This window comes from Aristolochia californica, unplaced genomic scaffold (genome assembly GCF_029961685.1).
Source record: "Aristolochia californica isolate CCGP_79_NKW_82.1479 unplaced genomic scaffold, dmAriCali1.0.hap1 SCAF_16, whole genome shotgun sequence".
In the NCBI taxonomy this organism is placed as follows: domain Eukaryota; kingdom Viridiplantae; phylum Streptophyta; class Magnoliopsida; order Piperales; family Aristolochiaceae; genus Aristolochia; species Aristolochia californica.
This window is the reverse complement of record NW_027181837.1, coordinates 16,100,608-16,122,345: the sequence shown is the minus strand read 5'-3', so window position 1 is coordinate 16,122,345 and position 21,738 is coordinate 16,100,608. Positions and strand designations below refer to the sequence as shown.

Sequence of the window (21,738 nt, the reverse complement as noted above, 5' to 3'; positions counted from 1 at the left end):
GCCTAAAGGAAAGCTAAGTATATTAGTGGGGATCCAACGGATCAAATTACAAAAAATTGGGAGGCTGAGGATCATTAAGTACAGACATGGATGCTGAATTCTATGAAGCCTCATTTTAATAATCAAGTTATCAGTTGTGAAACTGCCAAGGATATGGGGAAGACGCTAGAGTATCTTTTTTCAAGAAAGTAAATTGTCTCATGTGCATGAGCTACATGTTAAGTTTTTCAACATGAGGAGGGGAAATAAAACTGTGACAAAGTACTTATATTGAGATGCGTGGGGTGTTGCAAGAGATTGGTACTCCATCCCTTCAGATCTTGTGAAACTGCAAGAAAAGGATGGACAAGTAAAAGCTTCCAGATTTTTGGATAGATTGGGTCTAGAATATGAGGTTCTATAAGCACAAATATTAGCAGATAATGATGTACCTACTCTCGAGAAGGCTTATAATAGACTAAATACAGCATATAATGCATTAGTGTCTAAAACCAGCAAGGAACCTAAAAGTTCAGATACTGCAGCCCATAATCTATCCTCCTAAAAGTTCAGATACTGCAGCCCATAATCTATCATCTACTCCTCGATTTGAGACAGCTAGGGGGGGAGGGGGAGATAGAGGACGTGGAGATAAGGAAATATTCACATTGTGGATGAACCAACCACAATTTTGATAAATGCTGGGAAAAATTTGGAAAATCGGCATGGGCTAACTTCATATCTAAAGATACTTCAAGTATATAGGAATTTATTACTAGTCCACAAGGTGAAATTTAGCAGTTCATCATTTAGGACAACTCACTACTACATCTATGACCATTATTGTAGCTAATACATCATACTTCGCTCATGCCACTTTGGTTATGCCAGGTATGTCTACACAACATGTTTCTTCTCAGTCATAATGGGTTATTGATTTTGGGGCTTCAATTTATATGTCATTTCATCCTTGTTCACCGATTTATCCCCTACTTCCTAATGTAAGTTTGTGATCATGGTGGGTCCATTTGGGCCGATCTTCTAACACACTTGGATATGTGGGGTTTCCTTGGTCGTGTGGGCTTGGGCCCATCTTCCAACACTCCCCTTCAAGCTGGGGGTAAGAGACCATCATGAACTCCCAGCTTGCTACAAATGGTGTATAGAATTTTCTCGTATAAAATGGCAGTCCTCCATATCTTCCAACGCTCCCCCTCACACTGATGGTCTCTTCCATGAGGCTCAACTAGCATAAGATAAGTCAGAGTAAAATTACTCCAAGCCGTATGACATGGCTCCATACTCCAGTCATAACCTATGCTGGATGTAGGGTACACTCCTATCTTCTGTAGGTAGTGGGTCTATACGCAGTGCTCAAAAGGATAATAAAACTCCTCCATCACTGTGTCCCAACCTGGGACACCGACTCCTATCTTCTATCAATATGTCTTCCTTGGGTACTCTCGTTGTCACAAGAGATAAGATCCCATCACTCTCAAAACATATATGTCTACATATGTGACATTCTTGAACCAGATTCCGTCTCATCCGATCACCCTTTCTCTCAATCTAAGTCTTAGTCGAACAGTCCACTTCCTATAGTTGTTATGAAAGCTCATGTCTCAAATGCCTTTCACACAATTGCAATTTGTCTTCAAGACATTTTTTCCCGTTTCTAGGGTTACAACTATTCAGATTTTGATCTTTGTAGTTGTCAATAAAGGATGGCCCTTATTTTAGTTGGACATTTGAAATGTATTTCTATATGGCAATTTGAAAAAAAGAGGAGTATATGGAGCAAAATCCTGGGTATGTTGCTCAAGGGGAGGTAGGAAAGGTATGTCGGTTACCGAAAGCCATTTATAGTCTTAAACAAAGCCCCATAACGTGGTTTGAAAAGTTGAGCCAAGTAGTTATGGAGTTTGGGTTTACTATGGGCCAATCCTTTAGGTACCAAAGTACATTTAAGTGTTGTTTACAAAAATTTTGAAGTATCTCAAAGAATCTTATGGAAAACGATTGTGGTATATATCACATGGTAATGTTGATGTTATGGGATATTCTGATGTTGACTTTGTAGGGTCAAAATCAAACAAAAGATCTACAACTGGACATTATTCTTATGTGAAGGAAATTTAGTGAGTTGGAGAAGAAACAGAGTGTTGTGCCCAGATCAAGTGCAGAGGCAGAATATAGAGTCATGACACATATAATATGTGAACTCGTGTGAATTAAATCTGTTATGGTGTAAATGGGTTTCCTAGTATGAACCTATGGTTATGAAATGTGACAATCATACGACTGGATATTGTTATTATGTCAAAGGAAATTTAGTGAGTTTGAGAAGTAAGAAACAGAGTGTTGTGACTAGATCAAGTGCAGAGGCGGAATATAGAGCCTGGACACATACAATTAGTGAACTCATGTGAATTAAATATATTCTGGTGGAAATGGATTTCCTAGTAATGAACCTATGGTTATGAAATGTGAGAATCATGTTGTTATATTCAAAGGAAACAATCCACTATTTCATGAAAAGACCAAACACATTAAAGTGGATTGTCAATTTATTCGCGATGTTGTCATACAAGGAAAAAATGTTACTCCATATGTCAGATCGTTTGAACAAGTAGGAGCATTTATAGCGAGCTAGAGCTGTTAGATATTTATGCTCCAGCTTGAGGGGCATGTTAGAAAATATGGTCCAGGGGTATTTTGGTACTTTACCAATGTAATTTTGTCTCTGATTGGCCAGGTCTCTTGTTAGGAACTAGCCTACGACAGTATCTTAATATTCGGTCTTTTTTTATTTTTTTCTGTTTTGTTTAGGTGCATTATGTAAGGATGAAGGAGAGGGGTAGTTCTATCGTTTTTAGCCCCTCTTACTTAAGTTAGTATAAAGGATTAGACTTTTTCCCCTAATCCAGCAGCATTTCTCACGCTGGTTTTCATCCCCCCATTCTTCCTCGCTCTTCTTCCTACTTCTTCATCCTCTCTATTTTCCTTTGTTTTAACAAAGTTAAAGCAGCAAATATTGAGAAATTATGCAACTGACCTAGTGCAGAATAGCAGACATTCATTTGTGATATAATAACTTTTATCCATCCACAAATCAATTAATCCATTCTTACATTACGATCACTATATCTCCAGTGTGAACATGGGAAGACTCTCTAAAAGCACACCATTTTACGGAAGATAAATTTATTACATTTTTTTGAAAAATATAAGAAGGTCATTAATGTTGGTTAGCCGCAGTTTAGCAAAGAATAACGTCATTAGCTAATCAATCAGGTCAGGGCAGAATGTGGATACAGTAAGATGTAGTTTAAATAAGATAAACAGGATAAATACACGATACATTACCATTTGGATATCCGCTCCTCAGAGGTAAAATCAAATGACTTTGCTGTCTCTGGAGAAACAAATACTCCATTATCCGACGCCGCAACTAAAACACCCCAAGTCACAAACTAGTAAATGAAGGAAAGAACACGAAAGACGAAGCCACGGAAATCATTCTGGAATAAATTGGACCACGAAGGAAAAGGGTGAAATATTATACCCAACAGGGGTTGAAAACAGAAGCAGGGGATGAAAACAGAAGCATAATAAAAGCATTACCAGCATAAAATCTTTGACTGAATCGTTTGATTTTCCGATGAGGAACGAAATTCCAACAATACGACAAGAGAAAAGGAGAGGATTAAATCTATGTATGGAATACGAAGAGAAGATTGAGGGACTAGAGAGCGCCATTATGAGTTTCTGTTTGGCTAGCGGGAAGGTTCAGACATCCGCTTCACTTCGGCCCACGTCATCAAGTTTCTGCGACAGAAATGGGCAATGTAATGAGTTTTATGAAGTTAGGAGAAGATTCAGTTTCTGCCAGTGGGTGTATTACGCGTCACGCGAGTTCCCGAGATAGCAATCCTATTCGGTGAGAACATGAACCGAGAAATGGATAAGGCGGGAACAAAAGCCTCCTCGCAGAATCGCCGTTCCTCTCGTCTTTGCAACTTTCGAGCAGAGAAATCAAGTTGGTAGACGGATCCAGATAATATCGAACCCGAATCCGATGCGGATGCGAATCCGAGACACTTATAATAACTGCAATCTGGAACAGGGAGATCCGTTCCAATTCGGGGACTAGCTTCTCCAACCCGGACCCATGTGAACGAAATGGGGATACCATATGTGGTAAGAACGGGTCTGAGATGGGTCAGGTTATAGGGATGGAGTGAGTTTAAGTCAGATTTATGGAGACAAGATGGGGAATTGTCCAAACCTACACGATCAAGGAAGGCTCACATATCCAAGTATGTTGAAAGATGGGCCCAAGCCCATAAGACCAAGGAAGGCTTACATATCTAAGAGTGTTGGAAGATGGGTCCAAGCCCATAAGATATGGGACCCACTATGATCAAATGAGGTGGCATAAGAAATCTAACAGGGCCTCAATTATTATGGAAGTAGGTCTAATAAAGGAGTTTTAGTTTAAAAGTGTTTTAGTCAAATTAATCTTCTATTTATATTAAGTTATTTAATTATGCTAGGACTTATCTTTAAGTGTTAGAGTTTGGGTGTAATTGGAACAAATATAGTTTAATTGTAATTGGACTCTACTACTTTCCTCTATTATAAATAGAAGTTCATGTACTCTGATTATAAAAAGTCAATGAAGTATTTCTCTTTTTGATAAATTCAACAATTTTTATTAACTTTATTTAGTTTTCAATTCTTGGATATTTGAATACTTATAAATAGATCATATCTAGATATTGCCATATCCAGTCTATTTTATAGCACTAGTGAAATTAATTTTACTACTTTAAAGCATAATAATAAAAGGTTTTGATTAGCCAATACAATATAGCATATATCAAATTATTATAATAAAAGTTTAAATCAATGTAAAAAATCGCCCCAATAAAGTGATTGAGTTTAAATTAAACAAGCATCGATGTTAATATTCAAAATTACCAAGTGGGGGCATACTATAAAGAGGTAGGGAGTGCATATCCCTGCCCCTCCCCCTTCATATGCCAATTTGGAAATGCAGATCAATTTTTACTTGAAATCTTGAAAATCAATATAAACTTCTCAATGTGATTCAACCTCAAATTCAACTTTACAAATTTGGAACTAAAATAAAAATTTAAGATTCATCTTGTAACCTGGTGTGCGAAGAGGTTGATGTAATTGACTTTTCCAACAAATTGAAAAAATTAAATTAAAAATTTTACTTATCATATTTATTTTTTGTAATAACTATTATTGTGTCTCTACCTTTTTTTCTTCTCTTGCAAAATATACCCAATGACAGTTTATCATTATTATCATTATCGTCAAAACTTTAATGCAAAGCTCTATCATCTTAAATTACTTAATTTGGTGTACAATATCACTAATAGTAAAAAATTTAATTTAAAGTATTAAAATTATAAGTCATTCCTTATTTTCTTGACCTTATTATAATTTCATTCCTATAGGTTACCTTAATTTTAAAGCAATTTTTTAAAGACATTGCAACATAAAGAAAATTGTAGCAAACACGTAACTACTGAGGAAACATTTATCCTTTGCATCACTTTGGTGATGAACACATCCTTATACTACCTAAAATGGCTAAGGGTTCGACATCTAAGGTTTTGCAACATTTCTCTCCCTTGGTATGTCTTATCCTTCAGGATCTACAAAAGCAACTGCATCAAGAGGTTGTTGTTTGCCTTAAGAGATGCTAGTTGATTATAGCTTTAATGGTTTAGGGGGAGGATGAACTGGTGTGACACTAATCCCTGATTGGAGTGTCCATTCTTTATTCGATTTTGTTATTGTGGAAATTTGGTGATTATTTCCAAATTTGTAGGCTTTGAACTAGGTGACAAAAGGTATGATAATGTTGTTGTCATCCAAATAGTTCTCTTAAAAATTAATTATTACATATCTATCTGTAGATTAGATAATTTGATCAATATCTTGATTGATCAATGTTGTAGGGGGGGACTACCCGAGAAATAGTCCAATTTTCTGGAAATCGGATTTCATCCCAATTTATCATTATGGGAGTGACAACATTTGCACTCATTAAATCAGTTTCTATTAAAATTGTTTTACATACTTTATTTTTTATCTCCTACATCATTTCGAAGGATATCTTACCTCTCAAATATACAAAGGGAAAGAAATGTTGCAAAAACCTTAGATGTCGAACCCTTAACCATTTTACGTGGTATAAGGATGTGTTCATGGCTAAGGTGATGTAAAGGACATATGCCAATAATGAATATTGGAAAGCAAAATTCATTGATGGTTTACCTACTTTATTTATAGAGAAGGTTAGAAAGAAATTAAGAAATGACGTAGGAATGATAAACTACCTCAATAATAACTGCATTCTCAATAACAACTCAATAAATTTAATAAATTGCATAAACAAAACAATAAATATGTAATAAAGTAGATATAAAATAGAAATAGTAAACTAATTAATAAGTATAAAAATTTAACACAAAATTAACAACAATATCCGATAAAAATAATAAAAATGAGTATTTTATAAAACAAGAGTTAATAATATAAAAATAGGTAATTAATTATTAATAGCAAAAAGTAAAAGTAAATAGATTAGCGAATAAAATAAAATAAAATATGTTAATAATGAATTTAAATATTAATTAAAAAATTAGACATTATGCTAGTTTAGAAAAAATAATTAATCAACTAATAAAATATTAAATTAAAATTTTAAAAATTAAATAAAAACAAAAATATTGAATAATCAATTTATAAAAAGATCATAAACATGAATGAAGTAATTAGTAGCAGAAAGAAATTAAAAACCAAAATACCACATAAATCAGTATAAATTAGTAGTTTGGAAAAATATAACTAATCAACTAAAAATATTAAATTAAAAATTAAAAAACTAGGAAATAAAAAATAAATAAATAATAAAAAATATTATATTTTTTTAAATTAAGATAAATAAAAATTATGTTTGGAATAAAAATCCAGAAACTAATTGAGGAATAATAAAATATTAAATTACCAAAAAAAAAAACTCTTTATACAAACAATGGAAGAAAAATTTGTAAATAAGCCTCATCGATGGAAAGACTTTCAAGTTGAAGAATCTAAAACCTTTTTTCCTCTTAAGACCATCCCATATTGTGACCATGAGAGAGAAAAAAAAAATGGGTTGGTTGAGTATGTGGGAGGGGGAGGGGGAGGGGTGCAAGAGGAGCATGTGAAGATGGCACACCACACTTGTTGTGGTCCACCTTATCACTTCATCCTCATGCTTCCCCCTTATCCTCCTCTTCCCGACAAGATTCCTCCCCCTAGTGACACCTCTCTCTCTCTCGGTAGCTTTCATTCTCTCTCTTTAAAGGGTATTTGTTTATTTATATTTTAAATTATCCAAGAATTAAATATTTTAAAAATTAAACATTTTTTTACCTAATAAGAGATACATCTTTTATATAAGAAAATTGAGTATAAACTCACACGGTTGATCCAATATGAAAAATCATTTGGTGCGAAACAAATAAAACAATTATCTCAGTTATTCCCCCTTATCCTCTCCTCCTCTTCCCCGACAAGATTCCTCCCCCTAGTGACACCTCTCTCTCTCAGTAGCTTTCATTCTCTCTTTAAAGGGTATTTGTTCATTTATATTTTAAATTATCCAAGAATTAAATATTTTAAAAATTAAACATTTTTGTACCTAATAAGAGATACATCTTTTATATAAGAAAATTGAGTATAAACTCACACGGTTGATTCAATATGAAAAATCATTTGGTGCGAAACAAATGAAACAATTATCTCAGTTATTCCCCCTTATCCTCTCCTCCTCTTCCCCGACAAGATTCCTCCCCCTAGTGACACCTCTCTCTCTTAGTAGCTTTCATTCTCTCTCTTTAAAGGGTATTTGTTCATTTATATTTTAAATTATCCAAGAATTAAATATTTTAAAAATTAAGCATTTTTTTACCTAATAAGATATGCATATTTTATATAAGAAAATTGAGTATAAACTCACACGGTTGATCCAATACGAAAAATCATTTGGTGCGAAACAAATGAAACAATTATCTCAGCTATTCCCCCTTTTCCTCTCCTCCTCTTCCCCCACAAGATTCCTCCTCCTAGGCCTAGTGACACATCTCTCTCTAAAGGGTATTTATTTATTTATATTTTAAATTATCCAAGAATTAAATATTTAATTTTTATTTATTTTTACCTAATAAGAGATACATCTTTAGAAGAAAATTGACTATAAACTCACATGATTGATTCAATAAAAAATTATTTAGTGCAAAATATGCGAAACGGTTATCTCATCTATTCAATCATGAGTCCTCAACCCAAATCCATCTAAATTATGTATATCCAAATTAAGTTTAAATTGACTTAGTTTAAATTAATATTTTCTTATCCTCCATATGGTTCTTTTCTTTGTGTCACGATTGAAGTCTATTTTTATTATTTATTATTTATTATTTTCTTATTCTGCATATGGTTCTTAATTGGGTCATTTTTTTTTTCTTGCACGGAAATTACAGAAATTTTACTAAAATTTGCACATCCCACTTATGGGTGTCAAGAAAATTACAGAACCGGATCGACTCGGCTGATGAGACGATGCGATCAGAGACATGGATCAATTAACACAAAATGGAAAGAAGAACTCCATCGACATCTGCTCCTGCAACAGCTCGAGCTATATACATGTACACATACGAATCACGACAATAAAAAGAAATTGAAAAACGGTTTATGATCTATCTACATCACCAACTCGTTCACCCAGTCGAGATCAGGGCAGCCATTGTCGTTTGAGAAGCTACTGTTGTCTCCTTGGTCATTCATCTCCTTTTCTTCGTAATAATCTTTTGAAGCAGAACCGGTTGGGGACAGCAAGAAGGCTTCAGTGGTGCCACTGGATGATGCGGACGGAGAGGCTGAAGCAGAAGCAGAAAGATCCACGGTATCTAGGGAGGTGACGAGCTTTGCAAATAGGGATTTGTAGTTTAAAACTCCATGATAGCCGGAAGTGCAGCACACCAGAGGTGAGCACCCTGGAGATAGCGGAGGGGACAATGGCGGCGAGAAATAGGAGAGACCCATTAAAGTAGAAGTCGGGGAGGACTCGAGTTGTGTGGAAGTGGATTTATAGGGGGAGAAAGCGCAAGAGCATATGAGGCTACGTGCGGTATTGCTCTTCGCGGCCGAAGGGGAAGAGGTTAAAGTAGAAGAAGACGGCGACGACGATCCCAAAGACGGCAGAACACGGAGCTGATCGGGCGTATGCGCAAAGAAACAGACCTTCCTCCGACAACTCCGTCCATCCCGACATGGCTGCGTCCGGTATCGCGCCGGATGGAGCCAACACTCAAACACCCCGTGCGCAAACTGGCAGGCGTCACCCCGTCGGCAAACCCCGCGGCGGAACTCGGGACAGGCATTCCCGGAGTAATGAAAGCAGCAAGGGTCCCTCCGGCGAGCCTTCTCACCAGGGTGAGCAAAGGGGCAGTCCGTCCAATCGTGACTGCAGCAGCGCATACACCGGCGGACCTTGAACTCATACATCCGGAAATCGTCGCCGGCGTAGGAGTCGGAATGATAGGAGTCGCCCGCGTCGTAGCGGGTCCTGACGGCTGAGGACATGTTCAGAGAAGCAGGGGAGGAGGAGGAGGAAGAAGAAGAAGAAATCTCGCAAAGGATTATATGGAGGGAGGTAAAGAAGAGGAGGGGGGAGTTGCAGAGAGTGAAGGGGAGGGAAGCGGTTAATAAAGAGTGGGGCAGGCCGTTAAGCACGCAACAAATGGTGAGATGGGTGTAGGTGTTGGGGGAGGGCTGCGTGGCAGCATAGCATTCGGCGGCACCATCCACCTTATGAGAACCCCAAGCCTCGCCGAAATCATTTTTAATCTATATTTATCCTTTTTGCCCTTAATCTGTGATTATGGGATTCTAGTTTATCCTAATTTTAATCATCTTGCCGAAATCATGGGCCAATGGAGCAATCCTGACCATTCCTATCGCTTGGACTTGAAAGTAGGGTCAGACTCAGAGAGGGGTAATATGTCTTAAATCGATGAAATTATTCTGTTGATCTATAAGATCCAACGGCTGTGATCGTCGAAGCAGTAGGTCAAGCGACGGTCCGGAACCCGTTGGTGATATACTTAATTAGCGCAAATGGATCAAGGCTGAAAGAGGAAAAAAAATAAAAAAAAATTTGGACCATTTCTCGATTTGTGCGTGTCATCCTTGCGCAGGGGCCATGCTAATCTTCTCTGTATCGTTCCAATTTTATCGGATGTCTCCGAAGAGACGACAGTGTTCCTCTCAGTGTTCCTAAATAAAGCAACACAAATAGGTTGGCCTTCACGGTGTGGGACTATTTGTCAGCACACGGCGACTGTTAACGTGAGTGATTCTCGGTTTTTAGGTTTTTGATTGACATCAATGTTTTCAATCCTGGAACTTCAGATCTTACTCTTTTTTATCCGAAATCACTGCCCACCGGTCTCCTCACCAAAAAATTCTTACTATTCTCTCCATTCCTTTGATTGTTTCACTCAAAAAGCTCTCGAGTCCTTCTCTTTCGCCCCAAAGTTGCAGCCATTCTGTTTAAAATCTTTCTTTTAAGTCGCCCCTTGGGAAGAGTCACCTTAGTTTTGTTTTCTTTCCTTTGTTTGCACATCTCTCTGTTATTCATTCAGTTTTTTTAGTTTTTTTATTTTACCCTTTTCATAATTAGGCTTTTACCATGTAGAAATATTTCCCACTTTGGACTTAGTTTTCCTCCTTGAAGAAGAGCCCATTATCTGTACATCTATATTTCTTGATGTACAGCAATAAGATCAAAGGACTCTTACCGTAAGTTCAATACCTTATTTACCACTAGAGTGATGATAGTGCATATAGTTCCTTATTACAACAGCTTAATTTCTCCACATTAGTCAATCTTGAGACCTTAGGAGACCATCTGCTGACAGTACTGCTTCAGATATTAATATCTGTATGAACTTTATAATTTTTTAAATGATTACATTCTGCAACCCTCAATTTTTATGCATGCCTTGATATTCATTTAGGACCTAAAGCCTGTCTTTTGCTGTTGATAGGATTAGTGAAGCAATTTGTAAGTGCTCGACTAAGGCAAGGAGTGAATTACGGAAAAAAATGTGTACAATAAATCTACTTGTTATACAGTGCATCATCTATTCCATTATATGGTTTGCTTGTGCTAACAGCCATCTTGACATAATTTTGGATGATGATTCAAATATGAGATTATCAAGTTAAAAATAATAAAGTTACTGGTTTTTAACATAGACAGGTAATTGTTTTTACTACCTTTGCTAGCAGGTTTGTATTATTGCTGTAATACAATGGAAATTTTTATTGCTTCCAAATATTCCTATGAATTATTACCATTGTTACTGGTTCAGTAATATTATTTTCTACTGCAATGTCATTGTAGATTCTCATTTCCCTATTACTCCTTCCACTTTATGTAGGCTCAGTAGTTATTCTCAACCTTTGTCACATTTATAAGTGCTTGGTCCTGATATTAAGATCAACAGAACATTTATGTAGGTGTCTTGTTTAAGGGGTACTGATCTACTCAAATTATATTGGCCTTTAGTAAGAGTTGGTGTTTTATGAGTAGCCTTTACTAGTCAGTCTTGGATTTATGTCATTTTATGCAGGTTTTCTTAATTGCTCCCTATATGTTCTATGTTTCTTGTCCAATTTGTTTGGATGGAAATATTTCTGGTTGTAATGTTCGCATAAATTCGTAATAGTTCTTAATACTTAGCATGTTTCTATCTGAATGCGTGTGGAGGCTGAATAACATATGAAGCTGTAATAGGTTATCACATTTGTAAATCCGTAGTCATTTGTGGTCTTGCCACATTAAAAGAAGCTCTTACTACTAACCCTAAGTCATTATTCTCTTTATCACTAGAAGTTGTCTCATTTGAATAGGCCTTGGTGGTAATACTAAATACCAATGATTTACTATATGATGATGCCCTTATCCAAGGGTGCTCTCACTGTGTAGTTTTTTGAAAATTTTGTTGTTGGTAGTACATCGGAAATAGCTCTCTTCTAAGTTTCATTTCTTAAAATTTCATGTCTCTAGACTCTCAAATTAAATGTCAGAGTGTTATGTTGTTTGAGACTTGTTTGTTTAGAGTTAATTCAGTATATAAATGAAGTTTTCACCCATGATGCAGTTGTCATACTTCTATTCTTTTTAGGGGTGTCTATGGAATCCAATCCACTAAGGTGAAATCAACATCTGATCCATTAAAGAAAATGAAAATCTGCTCTTGTCATCTTTTGATGAATCTGGATGGGTAAACAATTTTTTGTAGTTTGAAAATGGAGATGGACCATCTATTGAAAAACAGACATTTATGATGAATCCTACTTTTGAGAACTCTGATGAGAACTCTGTGCTTCTGTGGTGTGTTATTCTTTTTTTCTTCCCCTTAACATAGATGTAGTTGTAGTGGCATATTTCTGTCATTTCTGTACTCGGCAAAATTGAAACAATATATAGATTTTTTTGTATTTCGATTAGCCATTAATTAGGTTTATTGCAAGCCTTCAAAGTGCATTCTTCTCACGTACGAACCTTCAATCATCAAAGTTTGATGTATGTTACGACTAAATTTTTTCTTCCTATTATTTCCTTTTCAATGCTTGTTTGCTGCTCTCCTTTCCTTCATTAAGTGTTTTAATGAATATCCCTTTCTTAATGGGTCGAATATGGTTTTTACCGGGTAAAATAACGGATAATCTGGCTAACCTGTTAAGATCATAGAAAAGTAGATTTTCTTACTTTGTTCCTAAGACTTTGTTTGTTTGCAAGCATGAGAAGAGAGGATTAAAAGGCAACACCATAGGAGGGTATTTCTCTCTCTGAATTTAAAGTTCCTGTTTATGCAAATGGCATTTTTTTTCTCATTGAGGAATTGTTCCTTTCTAATCCATTATTTTTGTTTTCGGTCCTACTTTTTTTGTTCTTTACTTGGAGCCGGTTGCCTGATAGGGACGAAATTTAACAGGCATGTGCTATTTTTATTTTTAATTTTATGTTTCTGTGAATTTTTGCAGTTTGTCTGATAGTCTTGGAGTTTAATAGGTCTATACTGTTTTCATTTTTGTTTTATGTGCAGTAGGCATGATTTCAAAAGCGCAGCTGAGATTTCTAACCGTGATATAAAAAAAAATTAGCAGGTAGCATTCTTTATGGACCCAAAACCAGATTCTTTAGGGGTCGTCCACTTAAGCATATGGAAACTATCTATTCTACTTTACATCTCTTGGAACCATGATTGAAGAATAGAAGGAATATAGCTTTGCTGGAGCTTTAGCTAACTCAAGCAAATTTGAGGTGGAGTGTTTAAAATACTACCCTACTGCTATTGAATTCAAGTTAAAGCAAACAGAGGGAAAAAGGCAACTCTCAAGATGAGCCTAAAGATTGGTCTTGATGCCCTCTCCCAACTGCTTAGCAGTCTACAAAATAGTTGAAGCATGAACGAGCCAAAACGCTATTTATTGATGACTATTGAGAGTTATTTGCTGTTTTTAAGAAATCTAGAGAGAAATGCAGTGTTGAGGGCTATCTGTGCTTGATATGAGGAGTTAACTAATCCCTCTATTTGTTTGAGTGAAGGTTTAAATTCCGATACCTTTCTTATAACATCATTTCTCCGAATTCTTCATATTCGCCCAATTGAAACTTTTAATTGGCTTTTCATTATATATGCATGTTTGAGACCAATGAAAGCCCCTGAGAAATGGGAGCATATTGTGTAAGATTGAGAAAGCAAGCTTTTTCATCATATATTTATGAATACTTCTAAAATTGCTTTATGATTTGTTTCCTATGTAGATATTTTTGCTCGGTTTATGTTAGGAAAATAAATAGGATTGATGGATTTTCAAATGCTGCTATTTGCAGTACTTAATTTTTTCAAAAGTATTTGATGCTATTGTAGGGAAGACTCTGTGCTAACAAGAAAACTCTGTGGCCTAACGGTATGGCACCAGGCAACTGGAGATCTGGGTTCAAATCCCGGTAGAGTCATATTACTCTTATTGTGTACTACACTTTTTCTAGTTTTCTTGATTAGCCATTTGGTGATATTTGTTTGAGCTTTCAACTATAGATGTTTTTTTTTTTAACTTATTGTTTCATTTATTACTGTTTTAAGTGTGTTAATCGAAAACAAAGGCATGCTGCATAACTTTGCTTACTATGGTATAGAAATGTGTATTGCTAACGTAAGACAGTCCAAGATGAAAGATACTACCGATGTTGACATCTTATTTTTGTTGTTGTTGCCATCTCATCTACTAACATAGCAAAATATCAGCTTAAGAGAGCAATGGGATTCTAACAGTTGGGGGGATGGGGGATAACTCCAAATTCATGCAGAACAATTGCACTTTTGGTGGCATATATACCTGGTTGGGAGTGTTATTGACAAAACCCTTCATCATATTCTTCTTCGTGGCATATATATATATACAGGTTAAATTTGTTTGAATCAATTCAATTTGTGCATTTGTTTAAAACTAATTAAATCAAGTCAAAGAGTACATATGAAATGGCAAAGATATGAAATTACCATGCTCAGTTACATTAGTTTACAATACTCAAATTATAATACTCAAATTACATATGAAATTACAATGCTCAAATTATATTTGTTTAAACCACATAAGAGTATTACATCTGAAATTGCAAAAACACATTTATGTGATACAATTCATAGCATAAAGAAGGTGTCGGAGTATAAATGATAGAGAATAATATGCTTCAAAACTTGACAAAATTTTTATTGTCAAAACTTTTGATAATCGGCCCTATGCCCTTCAATATCTTTGACTCAACTTGTGTAGTGCAACATCTATCTGAAAGTTCAATGAATACTTGCAAAATAATTAAAAGTAATAGTGTATGCCTACAAACTTTGATTCTGAGGTCACAATCTGAAAGGTCAAGTAACTTGCCTTTCTTTGTAGTAGCTCACAATCTTTTGATCTAGCTCATAGTAATAAACCATATTTTTTCAATGGTTTCATATACTTGCAAAATAGTTAAAGTGATATCAACTTTTCTGCTTCATGTATCACTACACCAAAATATATAAATTTATAATGCTCAGATGAGAATAACTTGAACACTCACAATTTGTTGTTGAAGTTTGAGACTCATATAAGGGATATCCCTCTACTGTATCCCTCTACTGATATAGAACCTTTTGTTCAAAAATCTCAGGAGGATAGATCGAAGGATTACCTTTAATTTTCTCTTTCCTAAATTCATTTTCCACTTGTTGAGGTAATTGGAACTCAAGTATTTGCTGGTGGAGGGTAACTGTTTTCTTTTTTACAAATTCATATGCTTCATTAGAACAATTTGTTATACGTAAGCAATCAACCCAAATAAGTCCCAACTCTCTCATTCTATTAAGTGTTGAGAACACTATACAACACCTCGAAGTTCACAATTACCATGATCCAAACTAACAGTTATACTTTGTGTCCATCTCTTCATGATGTAGTGCTCAAAAAGTTGATCAATATACTTATTTCTTAAAATGATAAGAATGTGCCTATAAGGGATACCTTCTGACTCAAACTTCATATAAAGACAGTAAGCAAGTTGTTGATGTGGATCATATGAAACTTTTCAGGCCGTTTTTTTTTTTTAGGAAGACCCCACCCAAGAAATTTTACCTAATGTATTGTTGAATTTCCCTCCCTCTGTGAACCAAACTTACTCTCTGTTAATTCTTTTTGAAAGTTAAAAAGTATGAACTATTTGTATACTTCTACTACTTGCTTCCCTACTCCTTTGAGAAACTTAAAGCTGCTCTCCTTGTTTAAAACCTGAACCGGAGATCTCAATGCTTAAATTAAATCTCGAACCGGGGAAAGGGAAGATAACCCCGCCCCATTGGGAAATCCCAAAATCAATCGTGTTGCACGTGCGCCCTTTGGGCCGCTCCTGTCTCCTCAGTCCAAAATAACCGTTAGTCTCGACGCCTTTCCATGAGTCGTTCCAAACATCCAAATAGTGTGCATTCGAATTTCCGACCGTTGGACAGTCTTAACGTTCTAACGCGCCTCTCTCTCTCTCTCTCCTCTTCTGACTTTCCGTCCCTTTTTCCAAATTCCGAGTTCTCCTACAACTAAATCTTCCGCGGGTCTCTCTGCTATTTCTTCTTTCAATCTCTTCGCACCGTTTTCCTCACGTCATTTACCTGCTCATCAAGTCCTGCCATGGCAGCGGAGGAATCGAAAGGAGGAGAGGAAGTTGTAAAAGCAACAGAAGTCGTCCCCAGACATTCCCAGATCGACGAGACATACGAATTTTCGGCACCGAAGTTCTTTGATTTCATTAATGGTGAGACGGAGGAGGAGATGAGAGCTGCCGAGCTCTGGTTCGAAAGGGATCATAGTTATGCTCCTTCGCGTATGTTTTTCGTCCTCAGATCTGCGTCTTCTTGTTGAGTTTTCACGATTGAAAATCTTTTGTCCACTTTCTGGAGCTAAGATTAGTTTAGGAAATTTTAATGATTACAACCGAGTGTAGGATTTATAGGGTTTTTGCCATTTTTCATTTCCCGACTTATTGAAAGGTGTGATGCAATTCTGTATCAATTGACACCCCAGTACGATAAAATTTGGAATGGGTGAAGGTGGACCAATGATTTCTATTTCCCCTTTTAAAATGAATAAACGTTTATCTCTCTCGCTTCCTGAAGCTTTCATGCCGAGAATCAAGAAGGGGCGATCGGTTCAGCCGGAAAGTCTCTGTAACTTTGAAGATGACGAGCAAGTTGAAGCCACTGTCCCTGATTCATCTTCAGGTTCCATTACCAATGCCACAGAGGTCGGAATGCAAGAATCTCAACATCAAGGAGAACACGATACAACGGCTTTTGTCAAACAGGTAGTTAATAATTTATGCTGTGATTATTTGAAAATATCTATCAAGAAGAAACACCCCTTTTTCCTTCTTTGTATATTCATCTCTCCCTTTCGTGCTCTGATTAGTCTGGATGGTCTTCCTCAGATTTCTGTCGACACACCCAGTGAAGACAGCGGAAACAATCAAAAGGATAACAGGTTCCTTTTTCTTCCTCCAAACTTCGTGCCTTTATATGAATTTGCCAACCTGTCTCAAGACAAACTTATCAACTATCATCGAATCTTCTTCCTGCCGCAGATTCTTGCCTGAAAACTCTTCTAAAATGCCGGCAACCGAAGGTTGGGACTATTGAATTTTTCTTTTCCTTCGAATAATTAAGTGTCATGAAATGCACTTCAGAAAATAAAAATAAAAATCTAATTATTATCTCCGCGGACACAGAAGCTTGCACGCCCTTAGTACAACCAGTATCTTCAAGGAGGCCACCATTACCAAGTAGTTCAAAGAACCAAACTGCCAAAAAGATCGCCAGTCTGATTCGGAATCCTTCTGCACTAAAGCCCAAGAACGAGTCTCAGATACCTTCAGATAAAAGCGCCAGATCAGTGAAGCCAAAACACACATCACTGTTGTCAGCTGATAAAAAATCTGTCAATGGAATGAGGTGCCTGTCTCACTCAATACTGTCAGACCTTTTTCTGAATCAATTATCTGAACAACTCACCGAAAATTTTACTTTCAATATCAATCGACCAGGTGCCCGAAGAGTGTGGCAAATAGCACAGCAGCGACTGAGATTGCTCAAGAAAACCAAGCAATCAAACGCCAAAAACTGGACGGAGGAAGATCCAGACAGGTATGTCGACGGGTAATTCTGTTCTTTCTACTATAATCCGAGTAACCTGGCTAGTGCCTAACAAGGGATGTCCCACTTTTTTATTTTCAGATACTCAACGTCAAAAATCATGTTCTAACCCACAAGTCCAAATTGGCACTGACTAATGGAAATGAGGTGGGCGCTTCTGCGAATAAACGGGGCAAAGAATCTAAAAAGAAGGACCCGACACAGCGGAAGGTCTGTACTGAAAACCAGTCCAAATGTTCTCTAATCTCTTTCGGGATTGGGTCTAATGCTTTTACTTCGAAATATTCAGGTTTATGTTCGTGAACAAATCAACCCTAACCCATTCGTTTCAACGGCTGAATTGGTGAAAAAATTCCAATCAGATACAAGGACATTACAGCTGCCATTTACCCACAAATCCCTTTCTCAAGTATGTTATGATTGCAGAAACGGAGATGAAAAAAGGTCCATTAATGCATTGGTTTCCGGCGTAATAATATATTTCCTTTTATGTATTTAGGATGATATTGACTCCATGTTACAGAGGAGAAAAGTGCTTAAACTGACACGTCCCCAAGAGCCTGAATTCCACACTGTGCAACGATTGAGACCCACGAAGGTAAAGAGCACAGCGGAACTGGAGGAAGAGATGTTGGCAAATATGCCAAAATTCAAAGCTCGGCCACTGAACAAAAAGGTAAGTTTTACACCAAAGGATCAATAATTTAACATTTCTAGTTGAAATTATAATAACAAGGCTTTTAATGTGGTTGCGTATGCCACTTCTCAGATCTTGGAAGCACCCACAATGCCTGCACCACTGAGGAGCACACCGCATTTGCCAGAATTTCAGGTAAAATAGCATTCATAGTCACACTGCTGTTAATAGTGTCAATGATGAATGTCAATTTATGGGTGCTGAAATATTATTCATTTTTAAAGGAATTTCATTTGAAAACGATGGAGAGGGCTGCTCAGAACCCTGAAATAGCATCCTCATCAAATCCGTCAACAGTTGTGGACAATTCATGCCAGGTAAGAAACTTCTTCGGTTCTTACTCGGTGCAAAGCTTCATACCTGCATTTGACGGTTTTCTCGTCTACTGCAGAACCATCAGAAGCCTCACAAGCTTACTGAACCGAAGATACCTCACCTTGAAACATCATTGCGGGCTCGACCGACACAGTAAGTAGCTCACAAGTTTATAGAATCTATCCTCCTCCAGATTGATTAGTGAATGATAATTATTGATTTAATTTTTACAGGGTAAAAAGTTCTCAAGAGTTGGAGCAAGAGGAATTGGAGAACATGCCAAAATTCAAGGCTAGGCCGCTTAATAAGAAGGTGAGAGGCTGAGTTACTTTGTAACGACACCAGTCATTTACATCTTAGGCATTTATAATGTTATATGTCTACAGATATTTGAGAGCAAGGGAAGCATTGGAGTGTTATCCAATCTGAAACCCCAAATAACAGTTCCTCAAGAGTTCCACTTTGCTACAGATGAGAGATTGCCACCTCCTAAATCAGTTTTTGATCTCTTTGAAAAGGTAGTGGAACATGTTAATCTTTACCTCTTGTAGAACATAGAAACTTTTTTACTTTTTTTCCCGTGGAACTGTCAATAACTGGAGGATTTTTCAGTTCTCATTGAAGTCTGAACCTTGCCGTGAGCAACAACTTCCAAGGACCACTATACCTAATCCATTTCATCTCCATACTGAGGTTTGCCTCTCGTTCCTATCCCATTTTGAGTAAGCATATTGGAACCTTGTTTTGAACCAATAGAGAACGTGACAGTTAGGGATCCCCTCTTACTCATGACAGGAGCGTGGGGTGGAGAAAGAGAGAAGGTTTGCAGAAGAACTTCTGCAAAAACAATTGGAGGAAGAGAGAGCAAGAATTCCTAAGGCTAATCCATATCCATACACTACTGACATCCCAGTGGTGAAGATTCTTTCTCTTTTTTTGTTTTCTATTTCCTTCTTATTTCCTCGTTTTGTGATTTGCACTTCATTCCAGATAATAAGAATGAGATTTTTCACTTATTTCTATGTGACTTTCTTCTTTTCTATAGGTACCTCCAAAACCAGAACCAAAGAAATGCACTAAGCCTGAAGCATTTCAATTAGCAAGCTTAGTTAGACACGAAGAAGAGATTCAAAAGAAATTGGAAGAAAAGGAAAGAAAGGAGAGAGAAGAGGCACAGATGAGGCTGTTCAAAGCACAACCAATAATGAAAGAGTAAGTTCCTGTCTTAGGTTGATTAACAGTACTTTTTCCTCTGTTCAGAAAATTATGTATGATCAACTAATTCTTTCACCACCCTAACCACGGCAGGGATCCAATTCCAATTCCAGAGAAGATAAGGAAGCCACTCACTGAAGTACAGGAGTTCACACTCCATGTAGATCATCGAGCTGTTGATAGGGCAGAGTTTGATGCGAAGGTAGAACAATGCCATCCAACTCCATTTTAATTCACCTTAGCTTTTTCTCTATTAACAGCTTACATGTATTCTCATGTTTTGCAGGTCATGGAGAAGGAAATGGTGTACAAGAGGTACAGGGAAGAGTTTGAAATGAATCAAAAGGTAAGTAATAAGCAACGTGTTGTACTCCATTTGTAAATCTTTTTACTGAAAGTATAGAATATGGGTGCAGTGGGTCAGGCTCTCGGATCTTTTCAGTTTTGATAAATTCTCTTTAATTTGATTTCCTAAAAACTTTTCTCCTTCATTGCAATTGTAGATCGAGGAAGAGAAGGAGGTGAAGCAAATGAGACGGACGATGGTTCCGCACGCCAGACCTGTTCCCAACTTTGCCAATCCTTTCCTTCCACAAAGGTAGTTTATTTGTATAGGATCTGTCTGCAGATCGGAGAAATCTTCTTAATGCTAGTTGTTAATGTTGTTGGTAATGTTGACAACAGATCGTCGAAGGAGAAAACGAAGGCCAAATCTCCCAAACTTCGGGTACAGAGCAGGAAGGAGAGGAGAAGGGTTGGTTCTGCTGCAGCTGCTACTGACATGAGATAGTGTTTTCCTAGGCACCAGTTGGAGTACAAGATTGCTTGTAAGCCATATTGTGCAGCTTGTATAACATTTATGTGTATTATTTCTTGCAAACTTCATTTTCCATCTGAAGGAGGAAGAAGAGTCAACAAATTCATTAAATCTTGAGAGGTTGTCATATGATTCACTTCAGTTGCAAATGTTAAGATGAGATTCAACTCTATTCATTGCAAGTCATTCTTTTGATTATGTACTACGCCTGTATTCCGGCCTTGCATCCTAGCTTTTCTGCTCTAAGTCTGGTTCTTCCCCTCAGAACCCACATCTTGTAGTCATTATCATCTCTCCTCCCATGCTGTCCAGCTTCATAAATGATGTAAATTGAATACTGGTCTTTATTTATAATAGAAATATTACATAGAATCTAAGTTAAATTAACCTACCCATATCCCAGTTACACCCAAAGTATAACTCTGAAAAGATGAGTCCTACAACAATTACACAACTCTTAACAAAATAAAAGTCATGATAATACTAAAATTCTTCCATGGTTGTAGCTTTTTCTCATGAGAGTCGGTCATGTAAAACTCTTTCATATTTATTTTTCATAACTCCCCTTCAAACTAGAACTTATAACTTCAGTTTGAAAAAAAAATATTGTTGGTTTTCAATATTCTTCGTCAGTGCAAAATTTTGATTTTATGTTATCTCCTTTACTTGGAGTATTAATAGTTTGGTCAACAATAACACCTATGGTTTGGAATATTTTTCAGCGAACACCACCATATTCCTCTACTTCTCTCCCTCAAACTAAGTAGCACATAGAGCCCCAACTTGCATGAAAGAAAAAACAAATAGATAAGAAGATAAGTGAAGACAATGACTTTTATAAACCCTGCTTATAGGGTAGAACCCAAAAA

The 21,738-nt window shown here is 36.6% G+C and overlaps 2 protein-coding genes and 1 non-coding gene across 3 annotated transcripts; 1 reads left to right on the top strand and 2 right to left on the bottom strand.

Annotated features, from left to right (window-relative positions):
* Positions 1-8,772: 8,772 nt before the first annotated feature.
* On the bottom strand, positions 8,773-9,686 carry LOC137952659 (zinc finger CCCH domain-containing protein 2-like). Its single transcript, XM_068799723.1, has one exon. The coding sequence runs from the start codon at positions 9,652-9,654 to the stop codon at positions 8,773-8,775; it is 882 nt and encodes a 293-aa protein (XP_068655824.1). The 5' UTR covers positions 9,655-9,686.
* A 536-nt stretch (positions 9,687-10,222) lies between these two features.
* Positions 10,223-10,325, bottom strand: LOC137954048 (U6 spliceosomal RNA). Its single transcript, XR_011112480.1, has one exon. It is a non-coding gene; the product is annotated as a U6 spliceosomal RNA (small nuclear RNA).
* Positions 10,326-16,215: 5,890 nt separating this feature from the next.
* On the top strand, positions 16,216-21,063 carry LOC137953062 (protein TPX2-like). Its single transcript, XM_068800257.1, has 21 exons — positions 16,216-16,501; positions 16,794-16,981; positions 17,105-17,157; positions 17,258-17,298; positions 17,402-17,624; positions 17,717-17,816; positions 17,907-18,035; positions 18,115-18,234; positions 18,325-18,501; positions 18,595-18,657; positions 18,747-18,839; positions 18,914-18,990; positions 19,071-19,149; positions 19,224-19,355; positions 19,450-19,530; positions 19,633-19,752; positions 19,883-20,049; positions 20,146-20,254; positions 20,339-20,398; positions 20,556-20,650; positions 20,737-21,063. Exons 1-21 carry the CDS (start codon positions 16,309-16,311, stop codon positions 20,840-20,842), a joined length of 2,406 nt encoding a protein of 801 aa, XP_068656358.1. The 5' UTR covers positions 16,216-16,308; the 3' UTR covers positions 20,843-21,063.
* Positions 21,064-21,738: the final 675 nt, after the last annotated feature.